We start from the raw sequence: 19,523 nt of genomic DNA, 5'->3' as shown, positions 1-19,523 counted from the left end.
ATCAAATTTTTATCATTACCACCAACCTTAATCACCAGGCCACGCCAGTGGAAATTACAGCTCGCTGACTGGCCGCTTTTTACGGAAAACGCGAGACGGGAAGTTGTCTTTTCACAAGAACTAAGCATTGATGAACTTAATAAAAAAATCACTGAAGTAATAATCTCTGCAGCAGAAAAGGCAATACCCCAGTCATCCGGTATTGTACACAAAAGGTTAAATCCCTGGTGGACGAACGAGTGTACTGAAGCCAAAAAGAAACAAAATAAGGCCTGGGGAATCCTACGTAGGTACCCCACATATAGCAACCTTTTAAATTTCAAACAGGCCAAAGCCAAAGCACGATTTATTCGAAGGCAGGCAGAGAAATCGTCATGGCAAAAATATGTATCCTCAATTAATAATACGGTCACGTCAAAACGAATGTGGGACCAGGTAAGAAAGTTTAGAGGAGAGTACACATCATACACAATTCCACTACTCACATGTCCAGGCACACAAACAACACTGCAGGACCAGGCGAACTTATTAGGCGAATATTTTTACAAGGTCTCAAGCTCAGCAAACTACTCAAGTGACTTCTTAAAATATAAAATGTCGGCGGAGAAACAGAGACTGCCCACTACTGGGGCTTCAAACGAACCTTATAATAACGCCCTCACAATGCAAGAATTGAACAGGGTTCTCTCTACCGGTAAAAAAACAGCAACAGGCCTTGACCGTGTCCACTACACAATGTTGGCACACCTCTCTCAAGCATCAACAGAAACACTTCTTAAATTTTTCAACAAGATCTGGGAATCTGGAATAATGCCCACAGACTGGAAAAATGCAGTAATAGTGCCTTTTTTGAAATCAGGTAAATCCACAACGTCCCCAAGCAGCTACAGACCCATTGCCTTAACAAGCTGTCTAGCCAAAACCTACGAGAGTATCATAAACATAAGGCTCACATTCATCCTTGAATCACGGAATCTAATAGACGTGCACCAGTGCGGATACAGAAAGGGCTGCTCAACAACTGACCACCTCGTACGACTAGAACATGAAATACGTAACGCGTTTCTACACAAACAACACTGTCTCACAGTATTTTTCGATCTAGAGAAAGCGTATGATACCACTTGGCGGTATGGAATTTTAAGAGACCTGGCTGAATTGGGAGTGCGTGGCAGAATGCTAAACTGTCTATCTGATTTTATGGCAAATAGAACATTTCAGGTGCGTCTCGGCGCAATACTTTCACGCACATTTACACAGGAAAATGGCGTTCCACAGGGTTGTATTCTGAGCACGACACTCTTCATAATCAAAATGAACTCTGTTAATAAGATCATACCATCCTCTGTTATGCACTCCATATATGTCGACGATCTGCAAGTTGCTTGCCGCGCCTCAAATCTATCCACTTGCGAAAGACAACTACAAATAACCATAAATAACCTTACACAATGGGCTGACAAAAATGGATTCCGTTTTTCAACAGACAAAACTGTTACAGTTCTCTTCTCCCAGAAACGAGGATTGCACTTGAACCCAGTTCTCACATTGCATAGTACAACCTTGCCGGTCAAAGAACACTATAAATTTCTAGGCGTAACGTTTGACAGAAAGCTGAACTTCCTGGCCCACATTAACACAACTAAAATTAAAGCAAATAAAGCATTAAATATCCTCAAGGTGCTATCACACAAGCACTGGGGATCTGACCGAACTTGTCTACTACGTATATACCGGTCCCTCGTACGTAGCATCCTCGACTACGGTAGTGTAGTTTATGGTGCAGCTAGGCAGTCATACATCAAGCGACTCGATCCAGTTCATAATCTCGGCCTACGACTGGCAAGCGGTGCCTACAGAACATCGCCTGTCCAAAGTTTATATGTTGACTGCAATGAGCCGTCCTTACAGCAACGCAGAGCACTGCTTACACTTTCCTATGTACTACGGGTTCGATCATCACCACAACATATATGCTACAACATCGTTACACAGTGCATATCAAGGATACACTACACAAGCAAACCGAACATGATTCGGCCACTAATCTTACGATACGAAGAATACTGTCAGGCTTATGATGTTCCTCACGAGGCCCTGCAGGTTGCTGAAAGGCCACCAAGATTGCCACCATGGTACAACTTTTCACAGCTATGTGACTGGACACTAACACATCTAAAGAAAAAAGACATCCCACAAGAACACATAATACAAGAGTTTCGAGCTATACAAGAAAAATATAAACATTACACGGAATTTTACACCGACGGCTCCAAAACACAAGAATGCGTAGGTGTCGGAATAATTACGAAAAATTGGCAAAATAGCATTCGGATAAATAATTTTTCTTCAGTGTTTACCGCCGAAGTTTTCGCAATATGGACGGCAGTAAAAAAAATTACCAGTGACAAGCAGACGAATGCTATCATATATACCGATTCGTTAAGCGCACTCAGAGCTCTAAACCTTAACTCCGCGTCCAAACCCCTACTTGGTGACATCCTAAACATGCTGGCTTATAACGAATATGGAAGAACAATACGATTATGCTGGGTCCCAAGCCATGTCGGGATACCAGGGAATGAAGCAGCAGATAGATGCGCGTTCATGGCAGCACACAAAGGTATAACGCAAACAACACTTCCATACCAAGACAGTATCCGAGCTATTCATAAGGCCCTGACATTAAAGTGGCAACTAGAGTGGGACACATGCACAAATAACAAGTTACACACAATAAAACCCGTGCTTAGAGAATGGAAGTCGTGCTGTCACCAGCAACGCTTCTATGAGGTGATCCTATGTAGACTCCGAATCGGGCATACGCACCTGACCCACAATTTTCTACTTCAAAACGAAAACCCGCCAACTTGCGAGAAGTGCCATGAACCACTCACCGTTATGCACATTATTATGACATGTCCAAATATTGAAACACAGAGACACAAGCTTTTACAGAATCTCTATAACTTACACATACCTTTACACCCAGCCTCAATAGTCGGAGATGAACCGCTAGTACCTTTCGCTGACTTGCTCAGCTTTCTAGAAGAAACCGGTTTTTTACACAGACTCTAAAATAACGCTGCTTCCACTGTTTTACATTTGAATCCTTAATATCTTGTGGCTGGCGCAGCATGGCCTTAGTTGCTTTTGCGCCATTAAACCCGAATTAACTAACTAACTAAGCTGACAAAAACTTGGCTGAGAACTACCGACCGATATCACTAACGTGCATATGCTGTAAAATGATGGAACATATTATTGCATTTCATGTTTACTATCATCTAGAATAGAACAACTTCTTTTTTCATAATCAACATGGTTTCAGGTGAGGTTTGTCGTGCGAAACACAACTGCTTGAATTTACGACAGATTTGCATTTTAACATGGACTTAAACCTTCAAACTGACAGCATCTTTCTGGATTTTTCTAAAGCTTTCGACCGCTTAGCCCATTGTCGCCTGTTTTTGAAGTTACATCATTAAAACTTGATTCCCTAACTCTATGCTGGCTTCCAAATTTTCCTTCTGTCCTTCTGTCAGGCAGCAGTTTACTTTTGCTAACAGCTTCTCCTCGCCCCTTTCATCTGTTCCATCCGGTGTACCACAAGGAAGCGTTCTTGGTCCCTTACTCTTTCTGATATACATTAATGACAAACCCAATAAATTATCATGCATGCGCACTTTCGCTGACGACTGCATTATCTATCGTCCTTTTAACGGCTACGATGACCACCTAATCCTCCTAAATGATCTTAACCAAATTATTAATTGGCGTGACACTTAGTTAAAGACTCTAAATTCATCAAAATGTAAAGTGACGTCCTTCATCCGCAAACGCACTAACTTGGACTATTCGTACTTTATTAAAAATGTCCCATTATCTCGGACCTCATCATTTAAATATCTAGGCGTAAACCTTTCGACAAACCTCTCCTAGACTTCTCACATTACCACCATCTGTGCCAGTGGTTCTCGATCACTGGATTACCTACGACGTAACCTTCGGAACTCACCTCCACTTATCCGCAAACTGGCATTTCAAACATTTGTCCGCCCTCGACTTGAGTTCGCCGCTCCAGTCTGGTCTCCCCACAAAAATTACTTAATTAACATGCTGGAATCAACCCAAATAGAGCCGCACGTTTCATTTCCCGGAATTATGACTACCGTTCTAGCGTAACTGAAATAAAGATTCACCTTTCATTTCAGCTGCTAAATAATCGTCATTATTTCATGAATACGCCCACCACACTAACAAACGCTCCCTACACCTAGAAATGTCATCGCACACGTCACGCAGATTACACAATCATCATAGCTTCACGCGCATCTATGGTAAAACAGAATAACTCGTCTGCAATTCCACGTGCCATTCGGCCTTGGAACTGCCTCGCCAACAGCATAGTTGTGGAAACTGACCATGAAAAATTCAGGCGCTCACTCAACTCGCTTCATCCTTGTTAACCATTGATATCACACTCACTGTTCTGCGTTATTTTCCCTACCTTTTTTCTTGCACTGTAATACGTTTGTTACAAACTTATACAATTCCTTTTTATTGTACTCATATACAGCTTTATGTAGCTAATATGTTTCTCTAACTTTTAGGCTGTGCACTTGGCTGATGTTTTTTTTTATTTATTTATTATTGTGCTGGATTGTATGCACTTGATTCTATGCCCCCCTTACTCAATCCCCATGTAGGGGCCTTGTAAGGTATTTTACAAATATTTCGCTGGCTCTTTGTGCGGAGAAGCCCAGTAACGTTCCAGTTTACATCCGCACAAAGCTCACTTATGTTCTCCATTCTCTGTAGCCTCACAACGACAGCCAGTATGTGTCTGTTCATACAAAGAAGCTGAAAAGGTCGTTCGTCTTTGAAGCCTATGTATCTCTCTTTCCAGACCATTCGAGTGTGATGAACTGAGAGATGACACTTAAACGTACCTTGGATTATAACCGGCTTTAACGCCCATCATTTACTTCGGAGTATATCCAGGGCAACTCACAAAAGTAGTAAAGTTGCGTAATTTAGTCCTGATCATAATTATGCTTCAGGAACGATGACAGCCCAAGGTGTTTACGTTGGCTTGGCTGAGAGCAGCTGTTTAAACCCCACGTTAGTGTCGCGATGTTTTTGTCAGCGCGTGCAGTGACTGCGACATAGGAACTAGCGGAACCGGTCACCTTCCCGCCTAGCTGAAGATGAACTGATGTGGCAACTCTTTCTGTTCCGCTACCATGCGCCAAGTTGATTTATCAGTGTTTGAGTTGTACGTAGCGAAGTAATGGCCAAATGGTCTCTCGGGGAGCTTGGATGACGCGATTAATTTGTGACGGCAATCAAAGAGACCACGCTCTCACTTACGCGTACAAAGTGACGTACAGCACTTGTGCGAGAACTGTAAGGGCCTCAACCTATACGTGGTCGAGTGGAACGAAACTAGCTCAGTCTGTAAACTTGAAGCGGTCCAGCGTATTGAAAAAAAGATATCAAGCGTCAGCAAAGTGAAGTGAACAGTGCATACATTGTTTTTTTTTTATTCACGCTGACGCGCCGACGGCAGCTTGCGACGTGGAGGCTGGTGTATATGAAAGAACCAGCCTAGCAACTGATTTCAATGTTGCTGCAGCACTGCTACGGGCGGCGGCGTACTGTAAAAATTACCATTACTCACAGTACCACCGTTACCTTAAATTATCATGCCTGCCATTACAATAAATCAATAAAGCGCTCCGTACACCTCGCAGCAGTTATAGTGATGGTTTTCGAAAGTTCGCTGGACATTCACTTTCGCAGGGCCGAGATGGGGAGTCATTTTTTTCCAGTTATTCGCTCACAACACGTCAGTGCTAACTGTTATAAATCCTCCATGTGATCTGTGGACTCAGGTGCGCGCGAAGGGTCGGTTCTATGCACCTCGTTGTTCTTAATGTATTAACGACCTTCCCTCACAAGCATCTTCTAGCATTCATCTCTTTGCTGACGACTGTGTCATCTTTGGTGAACTTCCTAGCCATTCTGATACTATCCACCAGCAGTATAGTCTAAATATATTTAACTGGTGGAGTCTATGCTGATGGAATTAGTTAATAAGAATATAAAGTTATGCGCATATCTTAGACACCTAACACAGCTCAGGTGTACTACTTAAATAACTTTCTGTTTGAAGATGCCAACTCTAAAAGTGCCTAGGAATTTTGTCGGATTGAGCCTTAACTGATCAAACCACACTTTCTGTTTAGTTAGTAAAGCAAACCGCGCTCTTTATTATTAAAGAAAAACATTTTTAATATCACTAGACATTTAAAATTTGCTGCTTTATAAAACATATAAACACGTGCAATTGGAATATGCCACATCAGTGTGAGACCCTAAGACCATTAATGGGAGACGACGACGAAGTGTCTTCTTGGTAGAACGCTTCTATCTGTGTTCTCTGAATTCTGGCGAAATCCTTTGGAACTACCTGGTGCCTCGGCTCCCGTTCTCGTGGCCATGGACGCAGAGCCTTCCAGGGGCCCTCCTGGCCAGAGGTCATCAAGGCCGTCCTTCACGAGGAAGAGAGGAAGCGCGCTCAGTGACACCGAGGACACTGAGCTGTACTCTGTGTCGGATGAAGACTCGTCGGATGACCGCTTCATCACTGTCCGCAGAAAGAGGGCCAAAAGGAGGACTGTCAATGCGAATAGGTCAACGCAAGCGAGCACGGCTACTCTGAAGTCAAAGCCAGAACGTTGGCCTCACGCCATCGTGTTCGTACCCGAGGAACCCTCAAGCAACCTCCGACTGCTAAACAGGCAAGAACTATCTGTTTTCTTGGAAGAGGCCGTGCCGAATGAAATTAAGGACATTCGGATAAATACACGCAAAATTTCCTAGCAATCGATGTTTCGAACGGGAGTGCGTCCGAAAAACTGAAGCAAGTCTTAGAGCTAGGGCACATCAATGTGCGTTCCTATATCCCGATGGATGATGCATCCACAGCAGGTGTAATTTATGACATTGATGTTGCCATTCCCAACGAGGACTTGCCTATCCTCGTCAAACCAGCAAGTGAGGGTGTTGTCATCACGCGTGTGAGCAGCCTTGGAACTTCGCGCTGCGTCAAACTGATTTTCAAAGGAGATTGCCGACCGTCTCACGTCAAAGTCGGTCGCTTCCGACACCCTGTTCGGCCCTTCGTTCAAAAGCCTCTTCAATGCCATCAGTGCTTTAGGCTTGGACATGTCAAAGGGGTCTATCCAAACTCGTTATTGTGTCCCCGGTGTGCTGAACCTCACGCGGAGGACGCGTGCCGGGCTGCTGTCCTAAAGTGCGGCAACTGTAATGGTTGCCATGCTGCCTCGTGTAGGGACTGCCCTCGCATCAAGAAAGAGGTCGCTGTTCTCAAGCAAATGGTTCGAGACAATTCGACACACAGGGAGGCTGCTAAATCGATCCGTCGTAGGCGTCACCGAACCTCCTCAAAAGAGGCAGCGACACGAAAGGAGAGGGGCCCTTCCATTGTGGCACCGACGTTCTCCAATGAGGCCACAAAGGGGCTGAACAGCAGAAAAAACTCAGCTGAACGGAATCTTTCTGAAGAAGAATGGCCTGCGCTTAAAGTTATTTAAAGTTATTTTATCGTCTTCAGGAACCCTAGTCAACCTAATCCTAACGATCGCCATAGGGTGAAGAAAGAAAATTGACCACATTGCTTCCGCTGCAGGCTGTCCCCTCCTCATTAGAACCACTTAACATAAAACGACATTTTCAACCGCACCGTCGTACTGTGATTGCATGATCGAAAGCGGGACCAACGTTTTTAGGCGGCGGGCGCTCTACCATCGCGCAAACCAACAAGCTAACAGATAGGAGCACGACGCCTGTAATTTGACAGATTCAACTAGAACCAAGTGAATCAGAAAATGACAAACTATTTCTGCAGATTTCACCAAGTGCAATACTGCATGTGCCTTACCGGAACAAAATTCTGCGCATCACAAAGCGCACGAAGCCACACCATGACGTATCTATTTATAAACAGTTTCCTTGGGTTATTATCACAAAAATGTTAAAGGTACCGGTTTTTGTAACGTTCCTGTAATCTAGAAAGAAGTGTAAAACGAAAGCAGCTGCATTGCTAGTGTTTTACACCAGTGTGTACTGTGCATATCTTGACTGCTGATTTCAGTTGCCCAGAAAATAAACCCCCTCTTAGAGCTTGCGGTCCACCGACTATTACACTCTTGGACCAATCTTACATTTCTCAATTATATTATCGTTCAATCACACCACCATCTCCACCACCATGCTCTAACCGCTGACTTTATGCCATTCCCACCTAAGAGGTGATTAAACAATCCAATTATTAACGAGCCTAGGGAAACTGCTTGACTACGAAAAAAAGGTAATCCGCTGAATGGCACTTGTAGAGGAGGAGGAGAAGTAGGAAAAACATTGATTAAACTGTAAGCGATGAAAATGAAATATCTTAAACTGACATTTTCATGCCTTCAAGTGTCAGTAATTATGGTACTGATTGTTCTATCTGTTTATCATCGACAGGAAGAAGACCACCTATTACATTTGCATGTATATTGCATCAAGAATATTGCATATATTACTATACATGCGTAATTTCTGGCAGCCGTTTTAGTGCGATGCACTTGGTACAAAAGGCTGCATTGCAATTCATCGTGCCCAATCCATGAGGGATGCAGGTTCCATTGAAACTAACTCTTAAGGTTCACTGGCATTCTCTAAATACTGTTTTGAAGCAACGAAGTGTAAGCTGAAAACAGTTTCATGGGCCAGTCGCGAAAGTTCGTGCTACGTGGGCCTTTTTAAACATTTACTACTTTATTGCTGTTTTTATTTGCTTCCTTGCACAAAGCAATCACAGAGATGCGAAAGAGAGCTGCAGTAAACTGTCACCAGGAGAGCACTAGGCCTGCCACCTCTATGAAAGAGAAAAGATGCATGGAAACATAACGGTGACTGAAGAACAGGAGATAAATTAAGAGGGAGCGGCACAGACAGTGAAGAAGAAAGAATAAGAAATGGTGGGAAGAATACAAGAGAAAAGAATGCATGTCCGTCACACACTCATAAAAGCGGCACTTAACAACTTTTAAGTTGTCCATAAATTAGCACAAAAAGCAAAGCAAGATGTTGGGCTATAATCGGGAGTCCAGATTCGTCGCTTTCAAAAATGACAGAAGGACTCTATGCCCATAATCGCAGACTCCTTACGTACGTCCAGCGGGATATTTATATTCTTTCATTGCACACGGTAAGCCAGGTGCATATAATCTCAGTAAATTGCATTCCACTACGTACTGTAACAGCGACAGTCCTATATTAAATGACTAAATATTTCTTTTCACCCGTGAAAGCATAGGATCCACAGAGCGCTCGCTGTTGTCGATTGGACCGTTCAGCTTCTTTACAATAAGTTTCTGTAACAGAGCTCTAAAGCATCGACGTAAACCACGACCATGAACACGCGGAGGAAGGAAATGATCTTGCAACTGAAAGTCAGTTATCAGGGTACTGTCTGAACAGGTGGTGGTGGATCAGCAGACGCGCATCGTCGATCTGGTGGGAAAGTTCTTGACGAATGCGGCACTCATTTGTCCGAGATGCTAGTCGGTCCACCTCTTCATTGCTGACAATGGCCACATGCAACGGCATCCACCGACAGAATAAGGTTGCCCCACGGTATGCAAATGCGCAGACGGAGTTCGAAATTAGATGCGAGACAGGGCTGTCATTGTCTGAGTGCTGTGGGTGGGTGAGCACCGCGCGTAAGTCATTCAGGAGAACAACCTTGCAAGCTGCAAGTCCTTCTTGTACGTGTATCATCGCTACGTTTATGGCTACAAACTCAGCAGTTGTGATCGAGGCTGAGTGTGATATACGACGGACACATCGTGCTTCCGCTTCTGCGCAAAAGAACGCAGCAGAAGCACCTTTATCCTTGTGGCAATTTGATGCGGCAGTGCATATTTGTGCGAGCCCAAAATACAATTCAGATAGTTACGAAAGGATCAGCTGGTACAGAGCGAGCAGTGAAAGTCATGACTCTTTTTAAATACCTGGAACTTGAAGGCGTATTACAACGTGAATTTCGCTCTAAATTCTTAGCGACAGCAGCTGTCGAGACGTACTCAAGAATAATTCTGGAAAAGGTCATCGCCATTTTTTTCGTTGAAGACGAAGGAAGGCTGGTGAAGCGGGCAAGCCGCGCTTGTGGATCCTGTGCCTTGTAAAACCCTCTATGTGACGTAGTGCTCGCTCATCTGTATGCAGGCTCAAGGTAATCTGGTGCGCTTTCGTTAGCGTAGGGCTAGACTGCGCTACATGGGGCATGCCGACCGCCACTCGTAGAACAATGGGATAGTCGCGTTCGAACTTATTCATGAGGCTAAGCGGCATGTTGTACAGTGGTAAAGTTTAGTGATTACTGGAAAGTATAATAGCCTGACAGATTTACAGCGCGGTTGCTTGATAACAACCGCTTCCTCGAGCAGTTAGCACGATAACAAAAGTTAAGAGGAAGCGTGACTTTTGTCGTGCATATTTCGCAGCAGGCTGCCAAGAGGCCCAATTTAAGCAATGACACCTAGCTACGTATGTTGTAATACCCAAGTTATAGGGTCTTTCATCAAGGTACAAGCGGCTCACATGGCGACGAGGACATTGTCGTGGTTGGCCAGCTATGGACGCTGACTTCTCAAGTGAAATTTCGACGTCGATTCATTAGCATCACGTCGCACCTATTTGAAGTCCCTGATTCATGATTTAAATAGCGTTCAACACATTGCAAAGCATTGTTCATGAGCTCACCGTATTTATAGCCCTTCTATAAGGGCAGGCATTACACTGGTGAGTCTTCAAAGTTTTGCATGAATTCAGACCAATGAGTTCACCCAGGTTTCGAACTAAGTACCACATGCATGTGTGCTTAATACCAACACACATATGTAATTTCAGTGTTAAAATAACGTCGACATTACATTGAAATAATTTACAAGAACCACACTTTAATTTTCATTAGCACAACACGCGTAGCAACTGTAGTTTTCTCTGGTACAGAATACGTTGAGAAAACACATTATTTAGTGAAAAGGGAAGTAAGAAAGGCGAAGCGCCGATTGCGATGGCAAATTAGTGGATAGCTGTACAAAGTAAGGATAGCAGAGTTAACGGCCGTATAATGTTCTAAACATTTCCTTACTAACTAAATTAACAATGATAGAATACGTAAGCGTGATTGAACGAAGACGCAGCAGAAAACAGACGCACAGAGACAGCGCTGTGTGTCTGCTTCTTTCTACGTCCTTGCTCAGTCGCGCTTACAGATTAAACCATGGATTCAAACAAACTAGCCAACCAACGTCTTTTAACTAAATTAACAAGCACTGTGCCACGCACGCACAGATAAACATGAACGCATCTCGCTTGATGAGCGCGGAAAGTAGCTGTGAGAATTCTGGAGTGAGGAATCGTGGCAGCAGCAAGCGAATTGACCTTCTTGTACCTCTCGCTTCAACGCGAACAAAACGCCGAAAGCACAGCGCACAAGAAGCTACCGGCACTACGCGTACTCTGAAAACATTGCACATCGCTTTGAAGATGAGGCCCGCGCGGGTGCGAGCTTTGGCCACGTCGCAGATGGCTTTCAAGACACACAAGCCATGGCAACGCCCGGAGTCTTGCGGTAGCCCACTGTCAAGAATGACATTGTTCACTGGTTTCATGTAATTCTTGACTGGGGCATCATTGACCTAATCATCACGGAGAGGAACCAGTATGCGGTAGCATACTTTGCTACTCGGGGTTCTACATGGAAACTAGTAGACCGGGATGAGATTATGGTCTTCCTTGCGCAGATAATATTGCAGGGTATTGTCGGAAGACCTCAGGATGAAAAGTACTGGTGGGGCTTTGTGTGACACCATGCTTCGAAATCTACCACACAAGGAGCGACTATTATTCATGAAAGCTTTTGTTACGACGGAGCAACGTCTGTGCAATTTTCGGTGTGTTACCGTGCATTGCATGAAATAAATATTTCAACTCTAAGTACGTTCTGACCCATTATCATGGCATGCATTGAGGAAAAGCCGCCCTCAACAGCAGTATTTTCCCTTTTTTTTATTTTCTGTGCTAATTCTAAACAGTAATCATTGATATAATATATCTTCAGAGTCAGAATACCATGGAAAAATTATGACTTAAAAGAAATTTTGGATTTTGGTACGTTTTTCGGAAGTTAAATTGGCGGTTAAAGGGTTAAGTGGGAGTGTTCGCCGAGGAATGGAAGCAGTGTGTCAAAGGGCAAATAAGGGTGGCCGCCGAACAGAAGGTAAGAGAGTGAAAATGCCGCGGTCTCGTGACGGGACGAATTATAGGCGAATGTCACCAAAGGTAACGTGTCCCAATCACTGTGGTCGTCAGAAACGTACATAGCATTTCTGTCAACGGGCGATTGAGCGGCTCCGTGAGTCCGCTTGTCTGCGGGTGGTAGCTGGTGGAAAGCTAGTGCTCGCCAGGCACTCCTGTGCGGTACTTGAAAAATTCCTCTCGGCGGGTGACAGCAGTCGGCTGGCGTGTACAAATACGCGCTCTCGGTTACGCTGCCATTAATTGAACAAGTACAGCCCCAATTCTGTGGCCACTGGCATCCCTGTGAAGTTCAGTGGCGGAAGCTGGATCATAATGAGCCAGCAATGGGGGTGCGGTGAGCAAGCGTACGAGGGTGGAGAAGGCTTTGGTTTGAGTGAGGCCCCATGTGAAAGCAATGTCCTTTTTAAGTAAATCGGTGAGTGGGCGAGCGGTTTCGGTGAAATTCTTGATAAAACGACGGAAATACGAGCATAGTCCAACAAAGCTTCTTACGTCTGCCGCGGAAGACCGAGCAGGAAATTTCTGGACGGGGTGATTCTTGTGAGAGTCGGGCTTAACATCAGCAGCCCTGACAAGATGTCGAAGAACGTTAATTTGACGAGGTCCAAGGTGGCACTTGGATGAGTTCAATTGCAGGCCGGCACGTTGAAAAAAAAAAAAGCAATAATAGCCAATAGACGTGTTTGATGACTCGTGAAAGTTGGTGAAAACACTGTAACGTCGTCTAGATAACACAGACATGTGGACCATTTATAGCACCCAAGTAAGGAAACCATTATTCTTTCGAAGGTTGCCGTGGTATTACACAGGTCGAAAGGCATAACCTTGAATTGGTAGAGGCCGTCAGATGTTACGAAGGCGGTTGACGAAGGGGTATCTGGTAAAAAATACGCCACTAGCATTGTTTTGTGCCCACTGAAGGACATACAGGAGGTTACTAACGAAGTTGTACTTGTCGGTAACTGGGAATTTATACTATACCTGTTGAGTGTCGTCCGCCTTTTCTCGTCTTCACAGACGCGCTGCCCAGAAAGCCTGCGCAAGCCAAGTGCAATCATGCGCATTTCGCAATTACATTGCTGTTCAATATTAGGAACTCTTTAGCCATACCAGAACTGTTTATTGAATAGTTTCTGGAAATACACTGTACACCTAATGGTAGAAACCACGTTAGGGAATGCACAGCTCATGTAATTCTATTGGCTGGGTGAACTTGTGAAAACAGGCATATTATTCCGCACAATGCAGTTCCCGTGAAACTACTCAAAATACAAGGCCGAACTCGGCATGCAGAAACGAATAGTCATACATCTCTTCCCCGTGATATGTCAGAACCATGAAAAATGTTAGAAACATTGTTCTTAATGTGGTTGTAGGATTTTGGGGACGAGATGCTACATATTACACTTACTTTCAGTGTGTGATCAAACATTCTGAGCAGATAGTACTACAGAGAAGTACATGGTGTGATATACTGTTGTACGTTTACCTTGAAGCCGACCTCTCCGCCGACGAGCACACAGAATTGTCTCCTATAAATATGTCACGGCTACGATGACTCGAATATGCTCATTAGAAAAAAATTTACTTTAGAATAAGCTGTGTGAAACCCAAGCAAGGCTTGAATCCAACACCCTAGTATTTATTATAATCAACACGACCAGCTTTCAACAGCACCCTGTTAAAAAAAAGTTTCGCAAGTAATGATAGAGGTTAATCTTGTCCGCATCTAGGAAATCGCACTTCGCAAAGATTTTTTTCTCTTACTTAAACATCTCTCAGAGAAACCACATGCACAAAAAATGTGAGACGCGTCTAGCACCACATCCTCACCTGTCAGAAGCACCAGTATCACGATGGTAGAGATGATCTTCATCTTAGTAAACAGGGAGAACCAAGTCACTATCAGCCACTGTTAAAATATCCGCAATAAAAATTGCAATAACGTTAGTATACATTTATGCTTCCCGAAAGTTATCATTTGGAACAATGTCGTATTAAGTACTACTATAAAGTAATGTGGCAATATCATATGTAGTAGTGTCATCTTTTGAAATCAAACAATTTTCTGCATGTTATAGACGTTTCGTGGTGGCAAACACGACAGCGTCGAATATTGTACAAAACCAGCATCGGTAGATGGCTGTGCAGTCTTTTTAATTCCATTTCACCCCTTCTCCTCCTCCCATTCCTCTCTTCTTTTAGCCAAGTCGCCCCTGCGTTATCGACCGCCCGGTGACCCTTTTTTTCTTGTTATGAACACTTTACATTATCCGCGGCTTTTGTGTGCGGTTCTCTTGGGACGGTATGAATTAGCGTTTGTTATGATACTAGCTTCAAACTTCTCCTGCTGACCTTCGCAATATATTGTCTTGAGGACTGCTCGTTGCTTCACCTACTTGGCGACTATAGAATAGTCAATGAATGGAGCTTTGGAGGCTGCGACTCCTCCCGGATTATAGCAAAGTTCCCAGGCTTAGTAGGGAGCTTTGACACACTGGCGTCGAAACCTCTTCTTATTGAGTGCTTGTACTGGTGTTGTTGCTCCTGAGTTATTGAATTTCGCTGAATCAAATTCTGTCTCATAATCCGAGAAGATAAACAGCAAGTACCCATGGATTGTTTGCGCCAGGATCAAAATGAGGACTGCATCCAAGTCGATCTGCGTATGTGCGATTGTGGTGCTTCGCAGCTGCTGCCAGAGCACATTTGTAACCGCCTTGACAGTTCGGGTACAATTTTATAAACGTCCTTTAAATCCGCGATCAACTGCTCTGCTAAACGGTTCCCTTCGGAATGGTAAGTTGTGACAAACCTTAGTGCGGTGCCTTTTATTTCACCCATGTTTCAATTTTTCACTACGAAACGCTGGTCCATTGCCAGAAACGCTTGTTTGCTTGAGGATACCTCAATGCATGAAAGAAATAACCATGGCATTCTCTCTTCCTGATTTTTAGGTGACCATTCTAGTGCACTCATCAATTCTAATCGGAAAAGCTTTTGTTTTTCGGACACGCTCTTCCTTCTTTTTGACTACTGCGAAGTCTAGCTGGACTAATTCAAAAGTTATGTTGCAGCACGCAGGAATAGTTGTGTTTTTCTCTTGGGCGGTATTTAGTTTTTGTCCTTTTACATTGGTAGTACGTCTACGCGTAGTTGGCAAATTATGAAGCAATATTTGACCATGTGAATCGTTGCTTAAGCTTCGTGTGGCTTTTCAGATACCCAACGTGTTCTTCAGAGCGAGGGCTGTCATGGTAAAGATACAAAATATTTGGATGACTTCTCTCCGGTGCAAGAAACCTTCCATTCTTCAGAGTCACGTCTTCCCTATTCTCCCAAATGCCCGCCACGTGCATTCCTTCATTTATGCCGGTGTTTAAGAGGTACCGTCTAGACGAGGCATCAGCATCAGTTGATGTGCTCTTGGTTGATGTGCTGATGGCTGAGCAAGATTAAGAAGATAAATAAGGGCCTGGATATCAGTGAGTAGGTTAAAATGTCGAGCCTCAAGGTAGCATCGAAAATATCTATTGTCATAATAACAGTCAGTGCCTCTTTTTCTGTTGATTTTTAATTCTCTTCCGGTTAGCTGAATATGTACAAGTAAAATCCTATTACATTTAGTTGACATCTCGTTGTTTTAGATGAGTCTCGCTCATATAAAACTTCTCTGTTGGCACTGAGTGGCACTGAGTGCTCTTTGCGTCGTCCTCAATTTCAGCAGAACACTTTTCGTAAGCCTCCAGGTTTAAGCCCCGTAGGTGAGTACTGGTAAGACACAGCTGTTATACATTTTCCTTATGAGGGATAGTGGCAAACTGCTATTCATTATTTGAGAATGCCTGCCAAACACACCCCAGCCCATTCTTATTCTTCTGGTTATTTCAGTCTCATGATCCGGATCCGTGGTCACTACCTGCCCTAAGTAGATGTATTCCCTTACCACTTCCAGTGCCTCGCTACCTATCGTAAACTGCTGTTCTCTTCCGAGACCGTTAAACATTACTTTAGTTTTCTGTAGATTAATTTTCAGACCCACCCTTCTGCTTGGCCTCTCCAGGTCAGTGAGCATGCATTGCAATTGGTCTCCTGAGTTACTAAGCAAGGCAATATCATCAGCGAATCGCAAGTTGCTAAGGTATTCTCCATCAACTTTTATCCGCAATTCTTCCCACTCCAGGTCCCTGAATACCTCCTGTAAACATGCTGTGAATAGCATTGGAAATATCGTATCTCCCTGTCTGACGCCTTTCTTTATTGGGATTTTGTTGCTTTCTTTGTGGAGGATTACGGTGGCTGTGGAACCGCTATAGATATCTTCCAGTATCTTTACATATGGCTCCTCTACACCCTGATTCCGTAGTGCCTTCATGACTGCTGAGGTTTTGACTGAATCAAATGCTTTTTCGTAATCAATGAAGGCTAATATAAGGGTTGGTTATATTCCGCACATTTCTCTATCACCTGATTGATGGTGTGAATGGGGTCTATTGTTGAGTAGCCTTTACGGAATCCTGCCTGGTCCTTTGGTTGACAGAAGTCTAAGGTATTCCTGATTCTATTTGCGATTACCTTAGTAAATACTTTGTAGGCAACGGACAGTAAGCTGATTGGTCTATAATTTTTCAAGTCCTTGGCGTCCCCTTTCTTATGGATTAGGATTATGTTACCGTTCTTCCAATATTCCAGTACGTTCGAGGTCATGAGGCATTGTGTATATAGGTTGGCCAATCTTTCTAGGACAGTGTTCCCACCATCCTTCAACAAATCTGCTGTTACCTGATCCTCCCCAGCTGCCTTCCCCCTTTGCATAGCTCCTAAGGCGTTCTTTACCTCTTCCGGTGTTACTTGTGGGATTTCAAGTTCCTCTAGAGTATTCTCTCTCACCTTATCGTCGTGGGTGTTACTGGTACTGTATAAATCTCTGTAAAACTCTTCAGCCACTTGAACTATCTCATCCATATTAGTAACGATATTGCCGGCTTTGTTTCTTAACGCACACATCTGATTCTTGCCTATTCCTATTTTCTTCTTCACTGGTTTTAGGCTTCCTCCGTTCCTGAGAGCCTGTTCAATTCTATCCATATTATAGTTCCTTATGTCCGCTGTCTTACGCTTGTTGATTAACTTAGAAAGTTCTGCCAGTTCTATTCTAGCTGTAGGATTAGAGGCTTTCATACATTGGCGTTTCTTGATCAGATCTTTCGTCTCCTGCGATAGCTTACTGGTTTCCTGTTTAACAGCGTTACCACCGACTTCTATTGCGCACTCCTTAATGATGTCCATAAGATTGTCGTTCATTCATTGTCGTTCATAAATACTTCGGTGTCATGATCACGTCTGATCTCAGGTGGAACACACATATTAACTACATGCAAAAAAAGGCAATGAAGAAGCTTGCGTATCTGAAGCATTCCCTACGTCAGTCGACAGTAGAAATAAGGTTACTGGCATATAAAACATTTATTAGGCCGATTCTTGAATATGATTCCGTCTTATGGGATCCATTTACTGAAGCAAATATAAGAAAACTCTAAAGTGTCCAAAGAAAATCAATAAGATTCGTCTTTAATTCGTACAGCTGGCACACATCTCCGACTCAGCTGCTACAAAAAGCTAATTTAGAAACATTTCAACTAAGACGTCATCGTGATAGGTTGAAATATATGTATTTATATATCATGATAATCTGCGTATCAATAAGGAATTGTACATTCAACAGGTGACTCGTCGTTCCACACGAGGAAATCACTCGAAAAAAGTTAAAGAATTCGCCTGCAGAACCGATTGCTTCAGTAATTCATTTTTCCTCGAACAATTCGAGAATGGAACTGGCTCAGTGCACACATTGTCGAGAAACCCACCATACAGTCATATTTAAGTGCTTTATAATTCTTCCATCAGCCTTAGATTTTCAGCAACCCTTATCATTTCGCGACATATGCTATTATGGTTCTCCCGCAAAATGCTTCGATAAGTGATGAATTACAGCAGTTTGTCATATCGAGCGACGCGCACGCGCAGCTTGAATGGTCCGTGTTCTGATTAAATTTTTCCTTGTCAAGCACTCTGTCAATAAATCAGTGTACAATTTTATATCTGTAGCACGGGTTTGTACGCACGCGGCGTGCAAACTATCGGTCTTTCTCTGCTTTTCAGTGCGTGGTGCGAGCCTTGTGTAATGTGTTCTTGTCTTCTTATTTTTGATCATTTGTTCTAATGTACTGTCCACTCCTGCCCACGGCCTTCTGTAAAGGCTGGCAGTATTTATGAATTAAATCAAATAAATAAATAAGATTACAAAACAATCGCAAACGAAGACAATCGAAACAAGTGCGAACTAGACCGAACAAAGCGCAGCAAGCAAACGCGAGCGAGAGCTTACGCGAGCAGGCAATAGTAGGAAACGAGCGGTCGGGCGGGTCCGCATGAAACCAGTTTTGAGCGCCCACGTCACTGAAGGAACCGCTCTCATTGGTTTCCGCCGCTCTGCCGTTCGCGGCTCCCCTTTTCATCGGCCGGCGGCTAAGTGTTCGCTCTTTCATCTTTCACTGTTGTGCTCGTTCTATCGGTTACGCCGCCGCCGACGCTCGTCCTAACAACGTGCCACTAAGAGTTGCGCTCTAAAAGTATGGTTCTTTGTCTAACCGCGTTGTGCCTCTTCGAGGAGTGAAGTGCTACCGGTGGTTCTCGGCAGACCGACGTCAGTTGGACTGTACATCTGCGACGAACCGCACAATGATGGTACGGTGCATTAGTGGTGAAACAAAAAGACGAAGAATAAAGGCAATGTTCCGGCGACCATGCTGTTTTACGTACGCTACCTTCTGCTCGTGTCACAGAAATCTGCAGGGTAAAGACCTCGCAGCCCCCGCATAAGCCGCACACCAACATGCAAGTATTCGGCATCACGCCGTGAACCCCAAGCGCAGAGATCCATTACCTACACCGACCAGCATTATGACCGCATCACTGCGAGCCTTGAACGTACCCACGTACACCAGATCAGCGGATCATGGACCTGTGAAAGATTCGTTCCACCTCTTCGAGTTCCCCGCATCCACTGCATCATAATCAGAGCGGGATACGGTCGAAAACTTTAATGATTACGTCTCCAA

At 43.9% G+C, this 19,523-nt stretch overlaps 1 protein-coding gene across 6 annotated transcripts in view; it reads right to left on the bottom strand.

The window, feature by feature from the left end:
* The window catches only part of LOC126540633 (uncharacterized), a 114,422-nt gene that overhangs the window by 88,096 nt on the left and 6,803 nt on the right, over positions 1-19,523 (bottom strand). For 2 of the 6 annotated variants that reach the window (XM_055076180.1, XM_055076181.1), the window contains exons 1-3: positions 19,397-19,467; positions 14,236-14,314; positions 13,384-13,437 (exon numbers count right to left, since the gene is read on the bottom strand). In XM_055076180.1, coding sequence (XP_054932155.1) covers positions 13,384-13,437; positions 14,236-14,314; positions 19,397-19,465 — 202 coding nt within the window. In that variant the 5' untranslated portion in view covers positions 19,466-19,467. Of the gene's footprint in view, positions 1-8,839; positions 8,951-13,383; positions 13,438-14,235; positions 14,315-19,396; positions 19,468-19,523 lie in introns of those variants that run through there. The other 4 variants (XR_011892570.1, XM_055076182.1, XR_011892571.1 and 1 more) reach the window with 3 other exon arrangements.

The sequence above is a fragment of the Dermacentor andersoni genome, chromosome 2 (genome assembly GCF_023375885.2).
Source record: "Dermacentor andersoni chromosome 2, qqDerAnde1_hic_scaffold, whole genome shotgun sequence".
Taxonomy (NCBI): Eukaryota; Metazoa; Arthropoda; class Arachnida; order Ixodida; family Ixodidae; genus Dermacentor; species Dermacentor andersoni.
Note: the sequence above shows the minus strand (reverse complement) of the source record. Positions and strands in the feature narration are given on the sequence as shown.